Source organism: Sapajus apella, unplaced genomic scaffold (genome assembly GCF_009761245.1).
Source record: "Sapajus apella isolate SASKATOON/1434 unplaced genomic scaffold, GSC_monkey_1.0 scaffold6, whole genome shotgun sequence".
In the NCBI taxonomy this organism is placed as follows: Eukaryota; Metazoa; Chordata; class Mammalia; order Primates; family Cebidae; genus Sapajus; species Sapajus apella.
In genome coordinates, this window is record NW_022436946.1 from 20,714,508 (window position 1) to 20,733,893 (window position 19,386).

A 19,386-nucleotide genomic window follows, 5' to 3' on the forward strand; every position below is an offset into this window, starting at 1 on the left:
TCTTCAAGTTTTGCACATGTGATTCAGATCAGAGCCTTTCAAGTTGGAATTCATAGGTTAAAAACAAGCATTAGTAACCATTTAAATTTTCTTAGGAATTATGAAGAATAGGAAGGTTCCTTTCCCACTAAGCCCAAGCTGATCATTGTTTTAAAAGTTCCATTTGACTCCTGGTGAAGGTGTATTTTTGGCAGATGTTCCTAGGATGTAAGCAAGTAATTTGCTCCTTTTTCAACCTCTAAGATCTTGAAAGACACTTGATAATGATAACAGGATGTTTCACCATGCTTTCTAGGGCAGTGTGTGCCTTTCATAGCAAACACTAAATTATTCTTTAATTTATTTATGGAATGTAATCTACCTATTTCCAAGAAGTAATTGAGTTAGTTTGTTGATAATAGCATGGCTAGTTACTCCTTACTAGATGGTTCCAGAAATTTCCAGGGAAAGTACCTATAGTTTTCTCAGTTTTTACTTCATACAAGAATAAACCTGGGACTGGAATGCAGAACCAGATCTGATGTACTGTTATGTGCTACAGAGTAAATTGGTGCACTAGAATGCCAAGAGGCATGATGAATACTGATTTTTCTCTCATTTATTCTATCCCCTGCCCATCTGTTTTGGTTTCTCATCTTCAGTTGTTGAAATGAAAATGTATTTAATTGCTCTGTCAAGGGCTCACACATTCCATTTTATGTCTCTGTGTCCAAAGGTTCATTATTATCCCATGTCTTATGGTCTCTGTATTTCCTTTTTGGAGAACAAAGTACAAACACATTTCCATAAATGAAAGGTAAGTTTTATAGTATGCTCCAAGTTATATACTAACATCTGTCTGAATGGGTCAGAAAGACTTATGAATATGACAGCCATGGGAATTTTTTCAAAGCTTCTGTACAAGTCTAGCTCATGAAGTTATAAGGTAAACACATGGGGAAATGTGCCCTTTACATAATGGTTTGCTATTTTATTCTGACACAGAATATTTCACTTACACCAGAAGCTACTTTTATTTGCCCTCAAAAAGTCCAAAGTGTCTGGTAACAAACATTGGAAATGGAATGCAAATTAAAACCAAATTTAATTCACTATAATAGGGAAGATCTGAAAAATGTGTAGAGACAGGTAATATTCACATTGTGTAAACAACTGTTCTTTGATAAAGTGCAGTAACGGCTCAGTGTAAATTAACACCTGTCTTACAATCAGGACCTCAAAGAACCTCTCCAAATCCACTCGCCAAATTTAGCAGTACAGATAAGGTTACAAAGTAAAATCCTGCCTGAAAAGCACAGGAGCAAAGCAAATATTTCAAGACCATGATTATATTTTACATGACTAAATGTTTCTGAGGCTTTGCCTATAAAAGTGTCAGGATAAATTTGTGTCTAATATTAACAAACGCAATACTGAATTCAGATTGTTATAGCTGGGCACATGTAAGGGGCAAATCATGCAGCCAGGATTACAGATCTTTCTGTTAGCAATTAGTACAAAATATTGCATTTCTAATAGGGTTCCCCATGCATAATAACTACTGGCTTACTGTCACAAAAAAAAATCACAGGCTGCATCCAAACCAAAGAGGCTAAAGCTAAAATGAGGACACTGAGTGTTTTTGAAAGGGCCAAAGCTATTAACGAATTGTAGGTAGAGATACATAAATTCTATGCTCTAATCAAACAGGAATAAAATGAGTAAATATACGTTTTTAACAAAAGATAAAATTACGTGTTAATGTGTGTATTTTAAATTCACTCTTCTAGATGAATGCCATTGATGGTTCCCTAGATCTGAATTTCACATTTCTCACTCTCCCTTATCCCCTTCAAAAAAGAAACTTTTACATTAGCATATATTTAGGGCTTATTAAAATATATTTAGTTATTCTATTTTAAAATAAATATCTTCTAAAATAAAAATTTGTTTTTAGAATCATTAACAATGCCTTTTAACCTTTCATTTCTTTTAATAGAGAGGGAAGCTGCAGACTTCAGCTGAGACTGAGGAATTTGCTGATGTACTAAGTTATGATATATATGTTTTATATATATATAGAATACATATGAAAAACAATATGGTTTAAAGATGGTGTAGCTCTTCAAAACTCTAATGGAAACTTTCAAAATACTATAAATAATAATGAGATAATAGTTTTCATCTACACAACAGTCACTACATGACAGGCAACGTATTACATTTTGCTATCATTATCTCACTTAATATTTATAGAAATTCTATGAGGTAAGTACTATTCATATCCTCATTTTACAGATGAGAAAAATAGTCACAACCAGGGTGTTTAAGAATCTATAAATAATGCATGTGAAGGACTTAAAGAGAAATGTAAGGTGGCCATAAAAGTGGTTTTCAGTGACTTGAAGACCCTAGAATTAGAGATAATAATAGAAAACTGAAAGTCAGCCTAAACTAAAGAAAATATTTCATCAGAAACTGATGAGTTGCACAAAATATCAGGTCTTTGGGGGAAAAAGTGGTCATATAATAATGATGATGATAACAACGCCTAGAATTTATTGAGTACCTATTATGCTTAGATACTTCACATACATGTATGTAGGATTTTACATCCATTTTACAGAAGATGAAAATGCAGTTTAGGAAATTAAATAATGTCACACAAATTGCAAGCTAGGATTCAAACCTCCTGTAGCCACTTCATAACACCATGCTTCCTTGCATTAGGATACTGTGTTTCAGGGATGTCACAGAAAAAGAGGAGGCTAGACCAGTTTACTCATTTCTTCTAACTCCGAGATTATGTGATTCTATTGTCTTTCAAGGCCAATGAAACCTCCTGGGCTTTGCCAGAGTAGAAATTGTAATCAAAGTAGAGTTTAGTTTACTCTTAAAATAAAACTCGCTGAAAACAAAGACAACAGTGATCAGCTTTCTCTATCCGACAATTCAACTGTGCAACTCCTTAATCTGCTAACAGAACAGCCTCCTCAATAATATACAAACCACTGAGACTGATCACTAACAACTAGGAAAATCATAGAGAAACTCAGGGATGGTTGCCATTCCACACATTGTTAACCTGGACCAATGCTAAGGTAGAAAACAAGAAACTCAAATATCTTTTACTAACAAAACAAATGAGTAGAAGGTGCACACAAGGTGAACCGAAAATGTTTGTATAGATTGCCTAACCCCTGGATGCAAACAACATGACATAGCTTAGTGTTACAGAAAACTATAACATACATGCTGTCTTTTAAATAAGAACTTACTGGAGGAGCAGTGAGTAGGAGCAGAGAGAGGATGACATTTAGTGGGTACAACAAAGTTTTGGATCAATAATCAGTCTCTGGAGATCAATTGATATTTATCATCATTTTTTAGAATAGGAAAGTCCTGTTTTTCTTACAGTAACAACCACATTCTATTTTGTTTCTGTTCCCATGCACAGGAGAAATAACTGCCATTAGTAACCATCTTTGGTTATAAATGTACAATAGTGTTCTAGTGGTAATATAATAGTCTCTGCATTATTGTGATCAGATCTTTTGTGACAACTGGCTAATAAAAACAACAATGTTGATTATGTCTCTGTGGAATTGTAACAAAGTAGGATAAAACTTCAGACTTCAGGTTTCACCAAGTGGCCGGAAGTTGCCTATTTTACAGAGTTAAGGTAAATTACCACATTCATCTCAGGTTGCAAGTAGAAAACAAACTTTGTGATCACTTTGCAAATTGGCAAACAAAGTGTATGTTTTATTTAAAAAACTATATGTTAGCATTTAAATAGGTTGTGACTATAAATAATTAAAGCTCATATTTCACAAATACCTTACTGTGCAGTGATTAAAAATAGACAACATCAATTTGATATTATAAAATGCTATTTCAGGCACTTTTTATGAAGTAATATCTTGCCAACAGATACTAATTTTAATTTCTGTTCTCTAGGAGAGTCATATATTTTACTATGTCACTCATAATCTATTTTAAACATCAAATGAGTTATTCTGTGTTACTTATATGAGTTTACAGAAAATAGGATATGAACAAATCCAAGTTTTGTGTTTCACAATACTAAACTTTACTGTTAAGCAAATAATGGCTTCTTTGTGCATTAAGTTTCTTGAAGGCAGGCTGGTTGTTCTCATTTTATAAAATGACATATGAACTATGAGTGAGAGTTGAAAGAGGAGGACGGATTTGTATTAATTTATCAAGAAGAAATCTAGGGCCGGGCGTGTGGCTCATGCCTATAATCCCAGCACTTTGGCAGGCCAAGGCGGGTGGATCATGAGGTCAAGAGATCGAGACCATCCTGGTCAACATGGTGAAACCCCATCTCTACTAAAAATATAAAAATTAGCTGGGCATGGTGGCATGCACCTGTAGTCCCAGCTACTCAGGAGGCTGAGGCAGGAGAATTGCCTGAACCCAGGAGGCAGAGGTTGCAGTGAGCTGAGATCTCACCATTGCACTCCAGCCTGGGTAACAAGAGCGAAGCTCTGTCTCAAAAAGAAAAAAAAAAAGAAGAAGAAGAAATCTTAATTTGGGAGATTAATAAAATCTCTTTAGAACTCACCAACATACATAACATTGTAAAGCTGTCCCAAATAATCCCTTTTAGAAAAAAAAAAAAAGCCTGTGAAGTTAATCTGGGCACCCAGCTAGTGTCTTTTCTTCTACATAGAAGACAGTCTCTACTTGACAATCTCTGACGAAAATGAATCTACCGTAAATGCCATAATGTTTTAAATCTTAGAGGAGTCTCAATGGTTAGCAGAAAAAAATATGTCATTATTGGGCTTTTATATACTTAACATTTCTCATTTTCTAATTTTAGCTTCTTCGATAATTATTTTTAATCTAGGTAGAACGGGCTCTAAACATGGAAGCATTAAATGAATAAAGGGCTGAATTCATTAGTTTGAATACATTGGCTAAATCATGTTTGCTTTCTCTGTTTTGTATCAGTAGCCAGCATAAAGGTTAAGAAAATAAGATTTGTAAGACTGACCCACGTTCAAATCACAGATCTACTGAAAAGTCACCAAGAAATGACTGACCCTACCTAAATTAAGTTTTTTTTTTTAATCACACATTGGGGATGACAGGGAATGGGAATGTTACAAGAATGAAAAGAACCGCATATAAAATGCTTAACATAGTGCCCAGCAAATGGTAAGTCAAGGTGAGCCTCTAAATAAAATTACTATTATGATGAACCCCTGTGTCATAAAAGGGACTTTAGAGAATGCCTGGAATCTAAAGATGAATAAATTGCTTAGTTATGCCCAGGAACCGACTCTGTTTGGTGGGGCTGAATTTAGGTCACTAACTATGAGAGGCTGTGATGTCTAAATAGTTCCTAATGTGGGCACAGATTATTTGTGTAAATTCTTCATGATAGTAGTGAAAATGAACATATAAAAGGCCTGTGTGCTATAAAAAATTCCGTTCTGGATCCAGTAAAATCTGGACCCACTCACTGGCAACTATCCCTGGAAGCTATAAATACCTTTTAGGGACCTTGGTGGTCAAGGGAAGTGCTTTCACAATTCCTGTATTGGCTTTGTTTTGCCTGATCTCTTCAGCAGAATTTTATATCCTTTGTGAAATAAGAGCCTAATCTAAATTGATAGTGAGTGCACAGATTCCTTTCACCAATACGCAAATTACATGAGATAATGCAATGATCCGGCTTAGGCCATTTATCATGCATTTCTTTCTATACAAATCCATGGTGTGGACCAGTCTAAATTATATTTCCCAGGGAAGTAACTAAAAGAAGCAAAATTAACTCTTGTACAATGCATGCTACTAAACTGAGTATTTACTCATTCTAAGTAATAGGAGAAAGTTTATTTTCTGTAGTCAGAGCCATATTAACAACAGGCACTGCAGACATTTTCTTACTACGTATGAATTCTCTTGCTGGAGCCGAGCTACCTCCCTTACTCTCACCCCCAGGCCTTATACAATTCCACCACAATCACATGTGCTAAGCCAGGTCCCGCAGATCAAACACACCAGGTGAATCCATTTTTCGGTCTCTCACATTAATTTTGCTTAAGGATACAGAAATATATTGAAAGGAGAATTGAGAATAAGTCAGAGTTACATCCTCACTTGGTGTCTTTTTTTATCTCATTTCAGAACTAGGAGTAGAAACTGAATCCTGGGAAAGGCTAAGATCGTAGAATCACGGCATATTTTTCCATAACTGGAGAAATTTCAGAAGAAAAGATATAAAGTCTAAAGATACTCTGTGTAACAATTCTTAGAGTTAACTTAATGAAAGGTGAAGAGAAAACATTCCTAGAATTAAGTGGAAATCACTAATGCTTAAGAGCAGTATATGGAAAATCTATACAGCATAATTATAAGAGAATTAATTGTGCTTTAGAAAAAGGGTCTAGTTATCAAAAACAATTTTATAATTTAATAATTTTTTCTGGAAGAAAAATTGCTATTATTTAATCCTCTAAAATAATATAAACACTTCTAGTCCATCAACTGAACTAAATACCATGTATAACCCCGGCAAATACATCTCCTTGTGGGACAAGAATAAAGCAGACAGGCATTATAAAACTGGTGGAGCTTTGTAACTGGAGGATTGGCCCTTCTGTTAATATCACATGGGACATGTGGAGATTAGAAACTCACATATGTGACAGGGAAAAGATGAGTTAAGATTTCTAATGATAAATGTATTCAAAATGATAAAAAAGTATAGATCATCAACAATAACAATGAAAACTTAAAGCCATTGTTGTTGATGGGCAGAATGTCAATTCTCTTTAAAAAAAAAAGTTCCAAAAATAATCCCATTATATTATCTTCCCCCTAGTTTAATGTGGTATTGTTTAATTTTTGTGCTTAACAATAATATGATCTTTTTATTTCAAGTTTGCTTCTGGATAATTAATAAAAGTGATGATTAATAATTCAATGACTGTTTCATGTTTACATTAAGAATATCTACATATTATCTAGTTAATTATGTGCATGTTAATAATTTATTTAACTTGAAAGCAATATTATACTTTGGTAGTTTACTTCTTTAATTAACATTAAAATATATAATTATACTTGGGAAGAATGAGTGGGCATATACTAACAACTAAATATGACAATATGAAAAGTATTTGATAGTACATTTAATCTCTCCCCTCCCACCTACCTTCACATTTATTTTCAGTGTAATACATTTTCATTAAAGATAATTAAAATACAAACAAAAAATGGTTTTGAAATCTATTTTCACAAATAACACCCAATCTTAACTTTTTAGTGTATTTTTTTTTTTTTTGAGACGAAGTTTCGCTCTTGTTACCCAGGCTGGAGTGCAATGGCGCGATCTCGGCTCACCGCAACCTCCGCCTCCCGGGTTCAGGCAATTCTCCTGCCTCAGCCTCCTGAGTCGCTGGGATTACAGGCACGCGCCACCATGTCCAGCTAATTTTTTGTATTTTTAGTAGAGACGGGGTTTCACCATGTTGACCAGGATGGTCTCGATCTGTTGACCTCGTGATCCACCCGCCTCGACCTCCCAAAGTGCTGGGATTACAGGCTTGAGCCACCGCGCCCGGCTTTTAGTGTATTTTTTAATCTAGCTTTAGCTTCTTAGGTAACTCTTACAAAACTAGATCATAAAAACTCTTCTCTTTAAAATGTAAATAAGATTTAGACACAAACAAGATGCTAAAACAAGAAATATTGACATGCATAAATACCATCAAAATAGGTAAATGTTTAAATAAAAGGTGCTAAAATAAATTTCCTTAAGAAAAAGAATACCATAGAACAGCACTCCTTCCTTCAGTTTATAAATAACCTATTTTGGATCTGAATGTATGCAAGATCCAAGAATTATATTTAGCTGCTGATTTCAATGTATTTTCAATATGGCACTACTGAATCCAGAAGCAGTATGAAAAAAGAGAGACAGCAAGAGAGCAAACTGCTCTCCATTTATTGTACATGAGTAAAAATAGTTGACTTCATTCTTACTGCTTACAGGTTTTGTAGTTCAAGAGGAAGTTATGAAGCAGCATGCCCATGGATTTTCGTAAAAGCTGGGAAAAGAAACATCAGTTGTCATTCAACGCTTAAGTATCTGTCCAGCCAATTATGAATTGAGGCGGATTCTAAAATTTTTAGTACACTCAGATCTTTAACCTGTCACAAAGGCAATGCCAACTTGAAGCAAAACTGCAAGCCCTGAGATGGACAACAAATTAAATGCCTCCAGGAGCTTCACTGTAGGTCTTTCAATGAACTGACTTAAAGCATGCTGAGGATTTTCTCAGCTGTTCTTGGCTCAGCAGGATGGAAACAAAATCAGCAAGTGAACAGCAGAAGGTGGATAGACAGTGTCAGAATGAAGAGTAGAACTAGCTATTGCAAAAAAAAAAAAAAAAGATGCATTGGGGGTCAGTCTTTCTCATCAGCAATGAGACAGAAATGGAATCGAGGCCTCCAAAACAAATAGCGAAGTTAGTATACGTACAAACACACTCCCTGCCCTCGCGTGCATGCCAGTGCTTGCAGCCGTCACACTTCCTTCCCGTGGCTCCGGGTCGGCACGTGCAGAATCCCGTGACAGGGTCACAGGGCACAGGCAGTGAGCCATAGGGATCACACTTACATTCTTGGCAGGAGCCTCCTGGGCTGCTTGGACTGCCAGTATAGCCAGGGGCACACCTGAATTGAAACAGTGACAAAGCAAAAGCGATTAATAGCAAGTCCAAGTCATGTCTTCACATTGTTGTTTTATGTATGTGTGGACTTTTGATGAAACAAAACTGATAGCAAGAGTCCACATATCAGTAAACTTTTTCTGTAAAGGGCTGAATAGTAAATAGTAGGCTTTGCCGGACATAGGAAAAAAATCAAGATTATGCAGTGAAAAATAAATAAAATTTTTAAGCATTCTGCTTTAAATTCCATCTTGTTGATGGAATTGAAAACATAATAATAATGGAGTCAAATTATTTTGTAATATTAGTCAACTAATGAGAAGAATGGGATTCTTTCTGAGGTTTGAAATTATACTTCATTTGTAGTATAATTTAGTGCTTCCTCTTATCAAATTGATTGTAAATGTTTGCCTGTAACAACAGTTATTAATTGAGTGCCATACAGAGTAAAAAATGGGCCAAATTTGGCCTGTGGACCATAGTTTTTCACTGCTCTAGATCATAAACTTTTCTGTTAAGTCCTCTTGTATAATTAGAGGTAAATAAAATTCTATATTGACTTCTGGGCTTTCCTATACTCAGGAATTTCAGAGCTCAAAATAACCAAAGAATAAAACCCATTGATTTTACTAATGAGAAAAAAGAGGCAAGCTAAGTGGCAATAGGCTACTCAGGTTTTCTATTTAATTTTATTCATCTTTTCTTTTTACCGTATCTTCCTCAAGATGGGCTTTTAATGTGTATCTGTGGAAGTGGGTTAATGATATGCAAACAAAATGTATAAAACTGATTTTGAAAATCACGAAGAGAATCCAGCTGGATGAACACTAAACTCAATCCATTAATTGACTCTTCCACCAATCTATGCATCCATTCACCTAAGTGTATTTCACTCCGGGTTATGACACTGGGAGTGGTAACTTTACACGATGCTAGCAGGGTCATACATTCTGGTTTGCCCAGGACAATTTCATATTACCTGTTGTTTTGACATAATTGCTGTAAACACTTCCTGTTTTTAATATAGTGTCCCAGATTGGACAACAAGTTATATATACGGTCAGTGTCAATATAACCAACAGTTAGAATTTTTGTTCAACAGGCAAGTATGTGAGGAAGTTGAGAGACAGTAGGGAATTGGAGCCAAAAGCTATAAATACTGGCAAGATAATCATAGACCATCTTTAGCAGCCTGAGACTGTGAAATCTGCATGGCTGACTGTGAAAGTTAATTCACCCTGTGCTGGTTAGAAAAGGCAAAAGACAAAGAAAACTATTTGTGACATTAGGCTTTTATATATTTATGTTTTTGATTATTGTCTTTTCAATGAAAAATTACAAATATTCAATGAAAGTAGCATTAAAGTCCACTTAAATGGCTTCTTAACATTTATAGGTAAAATAATTGTATTCTAAGCAGATTCAGATTGATTAAATGTTCAAAGAGTTTATTACAAGAGTGTTGAAAATAAAGTATGGGGAGAGGTTTCTGTATTACAGGGAAACTCAGGAAATTTAAGCAGCTTTAGACATAACCTGATCAGTCTGGGCAGGTCAAAAGATTATTTAAATAATTCAAGAAGCTCTCAGCTCTGGAACAGATTTATTTGGAAGGTTACAATAAAAATCTATCCAAGAACTTGGATAGCTGAATGAAAGCATTTTTTTCAGAGAAATATAACCTGATTATTTTTATGTTAGAGATGATGAGTGCAAAGCTATAACAACATTTGAGGACTGGAAAAACAATTTAAGCCACTCACATTTGATACTGTATGACCCTGCTCATCTATATGCTATATAGACTGTCAGCTTCTATTGATTAAATATTACTGGATATTAAAAAATAAATTTTCTGTAATCATTCTGCTTTAAGATAATAATTTGTTATTTTAGTGTACCCTTCCAGCCTTTTCTGTACACAAGCTTTTGTAGATACTGGTAACTACAATGTATAAATGTAGCTATACTACAAAAAATTTTTTTTCATGAATTACTGTAGATAATCTTTTTGGTGTCCAGTGATGCTGTTAGTCACCATCACCAGTGTTTAATGGTACAGGAAATGAGTATTAGCCTAACCATAAATACCAAAGCTTACTGGTGAATATTAACAAGTATGTGCTTGTATCACCTATATCTATATCCAAATGATGTACATATCCTTAGAACAAATGAAAATATTTTTAGATTTTATGTGGCTGTGAGTTCTTTAATTGCTGCTAATTTCTGTTGGCATGGAAATTGTGAATCCACCGTTTTATATATGTGCTATTATTGGATATTATGTTTAGAGTTACCACATGCAGATTATCTAGAAATATATTTTACAAATGTATAAAAATTGCATTGGGATTTATAAAATGTAAACGTAATTACTTAGTTACTTATTGCCATTATTAATACAGTTATTGCTGGTTATATAAAATAAGACTCTTAAGTAGGTGCTGATAATTAGTATTAGTTTATATTTCCAAGGAAACTTATCATTTAAGTGTTTCTAGGAGAATCTAGCAAAGGAGTGGGTAAAGCAGGACATGGAAAAGAAGAACTCTAAGCAAAGGTGTGATTTTAGGTGATGTCCCAGTCTCAGCCTGATTCCATGGAGTGCTCTGGAGCATAAAATAAGATCTCAAAACTTGTTCCACTTAGGTGCCAAAGAGCTGGACTTTGTACTCTCACACTGGTTAGTCATGGGCCATTGCAGGAAGGTGGGGTAAGTCCTCAGGTTTTTCTGCCTCTTCTGTTAGAGAGAAGGCTTCAGTGCAGGTGCCTAGGCGGGCACCAACAGTGTCCATTGCGCACTATTGTCACAATATTAGTGTAGAGTAGGTAGCCTATCAATGATTCCTGAGATTATAGATGAGGAAAATGGAACCTAGCTGAATTGTTGGAGTTGAGCGAAGTCCACGGATCTTTATAAAACTTTTATATTGGTATCAGTTATGTTAAAATTATCATGTGTGTATAATGTTAGTAGTTAATTGTAGTAACTCTCTGTTATATTAGAGGTAATATCTAAAATGTACTAAATGTGGTGGTGACAAGTTTGAGCATACAGGATACTGATCTTACAGAAAATATGTATCTAGAAGATATTCATTGCAACCTTTCTAGGCAATCAGTTTGGAACTATATTCCCTAATTTACCATTCGGATTACATTCAGAATTTAACAGCTGTATACATGCATTATGAGACTTTGTAAACAATATGGTAGGAGAAAACACTTAAACAATATTGTTTGCTATTGAAAAGGAAAACTGAATAACAAATACTTTATTGTTGGAGTACTAATTAAAAATTCTTAACATTATTTATATTTCGAGTTATGTATACACTTGCTGGTATAGTGCCATAGTACTCAGAGCAGTGATGTGAATGCAGTTACTTACAGACAATATTTTCCAGTGCATTAGAATAAGAAAAGTGTAGCCAGCTTCTTATTAGTAGTAACTACTGCTAAGCTTTTGAAAACTGATGTATTTGTTCTTATAAAATTATATATTTAAGTATAAAATTATATGTATATTAAAGTATAAATTAGATAATTGTGAAATAGCTTAGAATCTTTGAGAAAGTCTAAAACATAGGGTGGAAATAAACAACTTTCTTTGGACAAATTCTAAGATACACAAGTAGTTTTGAAAGCATTATAATTTAAACTACCAGAGGATATGCAAAAAATGATGGTCTTCAAATAATGAATGTTTTCCTGTTGTGATCCTTTACCGTATAATCTCTATGTATCGTTACTCTGTACGTTTCAGGACTGTTGGTACCTTTCACAGTAGTGGCCTTCATATCCCCGTGGACAAGCCGTGCAGCGGTAGTCATCAAGGCCTTCTGCGACACAAGAGGGGCTGAAACTGAATCAGAAAGAAAAGGATTGCAAAAACTTTTTAATCCATTTATTTTATAAAATTAAGTATTCCTATCCATTATCAAGGTTATTGGGACATGCTTTTAGGTGGCGATGAATAGCATCTTTATAATTACTGCTGAAGTTCTTATTTAAGGGTAGGACATCACAATGAAAAACTATTAGTAATAGTAACTGAGCATATATTGTTTGATTTTTGATGGATTAAAAATGCATCATACAAAGCATGTGAATATTCTGGAATTTAATAATGAGGTAACAGCTATAAATATGCTAAACATCCAGCAAAACTGTCCTATTGTTCACTAATCAAAAGAAAAACCCGACTAGAATTCATGCATATTTGTCTGATAGTGGAGTAGCTATTACTTAATATCTTTTAGGTTAAAAAAACGGGGCATAAAATCTATATAATTTCTTTTTCCTGAAAACTCAGCCCAAATGGCTACTGGTGCTTTAAGACATGAAGTGTGAATAAATGTTTCACTTGGGATAAAAGAGTATCTTTTCTAATTTACATCCAGATTTCAAACTACATTTTACTTTGAACACAAAGCAATGTGATTTAGTGTGAGGAGAGAAGAAGGGAAAGCTTTTTCTATGAAAATGACTATTTTATGGTCTTTTCTAATGATTAGATCTTATATAACTTCCCCGACGTTTCTAATAGAATACTGGTAGACCACAGTCTGTCTTGCTCCAGGATTTCTAAGATCTTATTCAATAAAAGAAGGACTTCACAAGTCTTGAAAACTAAACTATATTAACATGTAGGTTTGGGTTGTTACAGCTTCTCTCAGCTTTATTCCCATTAGGTAAAACTGAGTGATGCATTGGAAACTTGGGAAGAAAAAACATCTATCTGGCAGAACGATAATGCTGCAAACACCATTCTTCTTTTTGCTGCTTCACTAAATCAGTTGATGCTGAACAAGCAATAAGGGGTATAGGCCAGGCCCACAGATCCTTTGGTCAGGTGCTATTAGGACCTAATGTTAACTGTCTTGTAATACATTAAATCAATAGTACATGAATGAGTAATAAACTCCAATTTTTGCAAAATATGTGAACAAATTGATCTACTCACAAACTCATTATCCAACAAATTTATTTTTGCCTTCACAAAAAATAAACTTATAATTGACACACTCTGCCAAATTTTTAGCTTATTAATTTAAAGCCTAATACTGAGTGCATCTGTGTACTCACACACTCGCGAACATGCACAGGCACGCACTGACACACTCTTATACATATATGGGCTCTAAAAACCAGATTTTAGACATTTCCAGTGCAGCTCTAAAGAGCTAGTATGATCAAATTACATTTCGTTATAGTAAAATAACAAAATATCAATAAACAAATAAAATGTTTAAAGTATTATACAGGAATGTAGTAATTCTTGAATAGTTGAAATAATTTTTTTTCAAATTATGGTATTATAGTGGATTGCACTGTTTCCTTATATTACATAAAAGGTATTCTGGAGGGAGTAGGGATTCCATCCCCTTTGAAGCTTGAGTTTATTCTTTCTGTTCACAATTCCCTTATCTGCTCTCAATTCTCGTTTTGTGTGCAGCGCTGCTCAGAAATCCTTGTGCTTTTCTCATGGGGACCATCTTTTACATTTCCCTATGGCTGCTGATTCCAACTCCCCTCAACAGAATTTTTAAATTTACAGAGTTTGCTCTCTGTGTTGTCTCCTATGGATACTGCAGAGATAAATGAGCTTCCTGGAAGCCACTTCCTTCTGGTTGTGACCACAGTTTACTGGTCGTTCCTTTTCAGTTTCCTTTGCTGGATCTGTGGCATGTTCTTGATCTCCTAACATGCTTCACAATTCAGTTTTCTGATTTCTGCTCCCTTCTCCTCTCTCCTCTAAATGATCTCACTTAGTCCTAAGGGCTTTAAATACTGTACCTATCCTCACAGATCTAAAATTAAGTTTCTCCCCCTTCAAAAATACACCAGACCTTTCCCTAATTTTCCCATCCCAGTCAATGGTCACTCTATGTTTCCATTTGCTCTCCTGAAAACCATGGTGTCAACCACATCTTCTCTCTCACATTCCACCTATATTCTACCTGCAAATGCTGCTGGTACTCCCATCAATAACACCACTGGATTATCCTGTACCAAGTCACCTCTTGCCACTGGAAGATTTTTAGCCTTCAGGACATTTAGATATTCATTAGAGCTTTGCTGACTTCATTTCCCATCACCCTCTTCTCATTCACTCTGTTCCAGCCACCCTGGTCTCTTGCTGTCTGCCAAGCATGGGCCAAGTATGGGTCTGTCTCTGGGCCAGTGCATCACCTTTTCTCTCTGAGGGGGCTGCTCTTCTTGCAGGTATTCACATGGCTCCCACCATGCACATTTCTGCACAAGTCTCATCTGTTTGTGAAGATCATTGACCAGCTTATCTAAAATCATACCTTAGTCACTCTAAATTCATTAAGGCTCCTTTATTTCTCCTGGTAGTACTTGTCATTATCTGATATTATATTATATATCTATTTCTTTATCTTAGTCTCTTATAAAAAAATATGAGCTCCAGAAGCTAGGAAACATTGACTGTTTTGTTCACTTATGTATTCCCAGTAGGAAGAGCCATGGCTAGCATTCAGTTGGGCCCTCATTAACTTTTTCCTGAATAAAGAAAGAAATAAAATATTATGGTGACCTGCAAGAAATTTATAATTTGGTGTGAGAGACAGATATGTACACATATAGGACAGGACACATCTTTTATAGGACAGGACACACGTTTTATCTTTTATTCATAGTGTTGGGATGAAGTATATGCTTAGTAAATGTTCATCTCCTGAAAGAATGATTGAAATAATGATGTGAGGTAAAACGTGTTGTATATCAAATGTACAAAATGCATGCTATGCTATGGATAGGTTTTGTGGCAGAAGTGGGGTCTGAAAAATGCCTTTAAAAGTAAGTTAGATTTCACAGGCATTGTCTCAGTGAATAGCAAGAGCAAACTGCTAATGATGTTTAGATACATGCAAGAAACGCCAAGCTTGGTATCGTGTAGAAGGGAGTTGAGGGCATTCAGCCTGGAAAGGTAGTCAGATTGCATAGGTTTCTAATTCTCAGCCAAAGAGTCTGATCTTTCCTTGGGAAGGCAGTGGAAACTTCTAAGGTATGTGAGCACTGGCACCATGACATAAGAGTTAAACGTCTACCATATTTGTTTTGGTACAATCTAACGAGGACTTGAACTAATGCCATGGAAATGAGTCAGTAATCACTCAACACGCCTCCATATTTTTCACTGACTGCACAGTTTGAAGTCACAAATTTGAGATGTCTCGGCCTCCTCCATTTATTCCTTAGAATCTGTTTTTATTTTGGGGAAAAGTGCCTCTTTTCTTTGCCCTGGCTGGTTTCTTTACTTCACATTTTAATTCTTCTTTTCTCACCACATATAGATCCTCACTTTGTTAATTATCCTAATATGTCCCAAGCCTTAGGTTGTGATATTAGTGACTCATGAAATCCAGTCAGTAGGTTTTGACTAAAATTTTTTTCTAAAAATGTAAAATAATAAAATTAAATAAATGATATGGTCTATAATGCTTATATTTAGACATCTACACACACAAGTTTTTGTGTATTTCTGACTTAAGATGTAAAAAACTGTTTCTTACAGTGGGTGCAATCAGTAAAGTTTGAAAGTCACCGAACTTGCCATTTTAATTTGATATTTTGATTCTTTCAGGGTCTTTTGCATAAAAATTTACTCAAATTATACAAATTATATAAAACAATGAAACAAAAATGAAAACATACTCTGATATTGATTCTGCAAACTAATCATGGTAGTATGCCATCATTTCATTCTTGAAATTTCTTAAAAATGTAAATGCAAATTCTGCTTTCCCTATTGATGCTCAAAATTCATCAATGACTCTTAGAGTACAACCGCAGGAGTAACCCAAACTGGGCTACCCTGTTGATAACAAAATGTCAAGTTAACTTTTAGGTGTAATAGAGCCAAAAACTGCAAGTCATGTAGCCCAAGCATGTTCAACAGAAAAGCTTTGACCTCTAACAACACCAGGAACCGACTATTCCTCCCCTTGAAACAAGAAGACTGGGACAAAACCAGAACCTGAACACCAGAACTCTTCAAAAATGAGGGGTCCATTGGCCCAGAAGATCCAGGGCTAAAATCTGCCTTAATGTACCTTACCGTACGTAAGTGATCACATTTGAAGCCCTCCAATAAAACTTTGCCAAGCCAGCATTTCTCAGTCCTTTCCCTTGCCTTCTGATCCCTTGAAACTTGTCCCGTATCCCAAATTAGAAAGACAGATTCGAACCTAACTCCTGTCTCCTTGCTAACCAATTTTGCAATAAAGCCTTTCTTTTCTCAAATACCAGTGCCAAAGTTACTGGCTTCTCTGTGTTTCAGGCAGCAAGCCCATTCATTTGCTCAATCACAATAGTCAATTGCCACCATATTCATTGGGTCTCTCTTGTGAGAGCAGCAATTGATGCTATTCATTGCTCCTCTCTCCCTTGGTGTCAATCAATGGCAGTGCCACCCGGGTTCCCTTTCTTCTGACTGCTCCTGCCTTGGCTCTACTTTTTCTTCCTTCCCAACATAAAGTCCCATCTTTCCTTCTTTCTATATGCTTGCCTTGGATAACATTAGCCTGGAAATCTTATCCAACTTTAATTCACTTATTAACATATCTCTTCCTTCATCTGCTCCTGCAATTTTCAGATTTCCATTTCCTGCAGCTATTTGCATATTTCCATTCAGACAGATACGTTCTATCAATTTGAACCTATTTGAAAAATAAATTATCTTTCTCCTGTAAGAGTTCTCTCCTGGCTTCTCTATTTCAGTTAATGGCACCACCATTTTGGGGGGCAACCTGCCTAAAAACCTCAGTCTTCAACTCCTGCCCGGACCCTCACCCCTCACATCTAATTAGTTTTAAAATTTGTAGAGTTGCATTAAACAATTTTCCCACATTCATCCTCTTGTCTCCATTCTTGTTATTATTACCTACTTCAAGTTCTAATTATCTTTTGCCCAGGCTAGTATACCAGCCTTTTAATTCGTCTCTACGCTTTACTCATTTGCCTGTTTCAATTCATTATACTCAATTCTGTTATACCAGTTTTCCTAAAGTGTGGCCATAATCATATTAAAATTTTTTAAAAAAATAAAAGCTTGTAGTGTTTCCTTATTACACAGAAAATTAAATAACTATTTGGTAGGCTAGCATTTAAGGATTTCTACAAAATGACCTTCCTTCTCCCATGCATTTTTATCTGTGATTATGAAATTGTGTCTGAACTCCATGCTCCAAATTCTGTTAATTACTAGTTTTTGTACATGCCTTGTATTTTCTAAGCATTTGCCCATGTAATTTCCTACTATACCCACCAGTGCAAATCCTTAAATTCATTGTTTAAGATCTATTATACATACTACTATTTCTCTTAATATGTTCTTGAAGCTTCCAATATTAAGTGTGGTATTTTATGCCTTTGAATTCTCTTTACGTTTAAGTGGATACCCTTAACACACAGGTTTTATAGTGACCTCCTCCAAGAAATGGGATACTTCTCTTGTATATCTCCTGTGGCTTTGATTATAGTGTACCCAAACAGGGAATTATCAATTAATTATTTAATTTTCTAATGCAAATGGATTACATTTTTAAAACAATTAAAGAAATGGTATTATCTTGTTTAAATCTGGGCATCAAGGAGAAATTAGGGAAGGAGAGATGAAAATAATATTTTTCATACACCTACTACTTGGTCCCTGGATGCACAGTAAGACCATGTATATTATCCTCTTCAATATCCAGCTTGCCTAAAAATTTACATTTGACACCCTATAAGAGTCTTGTGATTCTAGCCAACAAAAAAGAGGAGCTTTCAGAGGAAAAGGAGATGATTTACAGGAAATGTTTTCAGAATGTATACAAAGCCAAAGATGAAGAAGAAAGTGAGTAGGCCCAGGTGCAAAGATCACGTGGTCTGAATTGCTCTGTGGCTCTTTAACACTCAGGATAAAGTGTCCAGAATTCTAATTCTGAACAAACTGCCATACATTATTTTCCAAAGCAAATTCTTAGAGTAAAACTACCCTACCTTACTGAAGTCTATAAATCACTTAACAGGAAGTGCAGGTAGTCTGGGCAAAAAGGTAAATGAAAACATCTAGGGTTGTCATCAATATATAATCCACTGCACAATGTTCAGACAGCACTGAAATAAAGTATTCCAGCATTTGTTTCTTCTTATGGCTGTGTTTCCATGGTACCAAGCTCAGACCATCTTAAGAAAAAGGAGGCTGTGATTCCGGAAGATGATTTTTTGGAGCATAATAATAAGTTACCTGCTTTAACTGTACAATTTTCTAATTGTTTTCTTGATAATTTTTCCTAGTCTTGAATTAAACACATAAAACAAATGGAAACAGCCAAAAAACTTATCTATATTTTTGTGGCTGTTTGGATGTAATATGCATCCAAACAATCCTTCATAGCTGATATAATGGGCAAAACCATATACAAACATTAGGCCAGTATATTTATGAAACCATGCATATTTGTATAATATCATTTGTTTTATAAACATATCTTACATTGATATTGGTACTTACATTTTAAGTAATAAGTATTTTTTACTTGGGACAGAGTTTCAAAGGAAAAATGAGCCACAGAGAATTATCTACTCACTTTTGTCATGTTTTTATATTATTAAAAATATCCCTATCTTAAATTGAGATTTTTGTCTACATGGAAAAAATAGCCAAATTATAGACAGC

The 19,386-nt window shown here is 35.0% G+C and overlaps 1 protein-coding gene across 7 annotated transcripts in view; it reads right to left on the reverse strand.

The window, feature by feature from the left end:
• LAMA2 (laminin subunit alpha 2) overlaps positions 1 to 19,386 on the reverse strand; it is a 618,514-nt gene that overhangs the window by 159,820 nt on the left and 439,308 nt on the right. For 6 of the 7 annotated variants that reach the window (XM_032274826.1, XM_032274824.1, XM_032274825.1 and 3 more), the window contains 2 exons: positions 12,475 to 12,561; positions 8,504 to 8,697 (listed from right to left, as the gene is read on the reverse strand). In XM_032274826.1, the coding sequence (XP_032130717.1) occupies positions 8,504 to 8,697; positions 12,475 to 12,561 (281 nt within the window). The remainder of the gene's footprint in view (positions 1 to 8,503; positions 8,698 to 12,474; positions 12,562 to 19,386) is intronic. The other variant, XM_032274827.1, reaches the window with a different exon arrangement.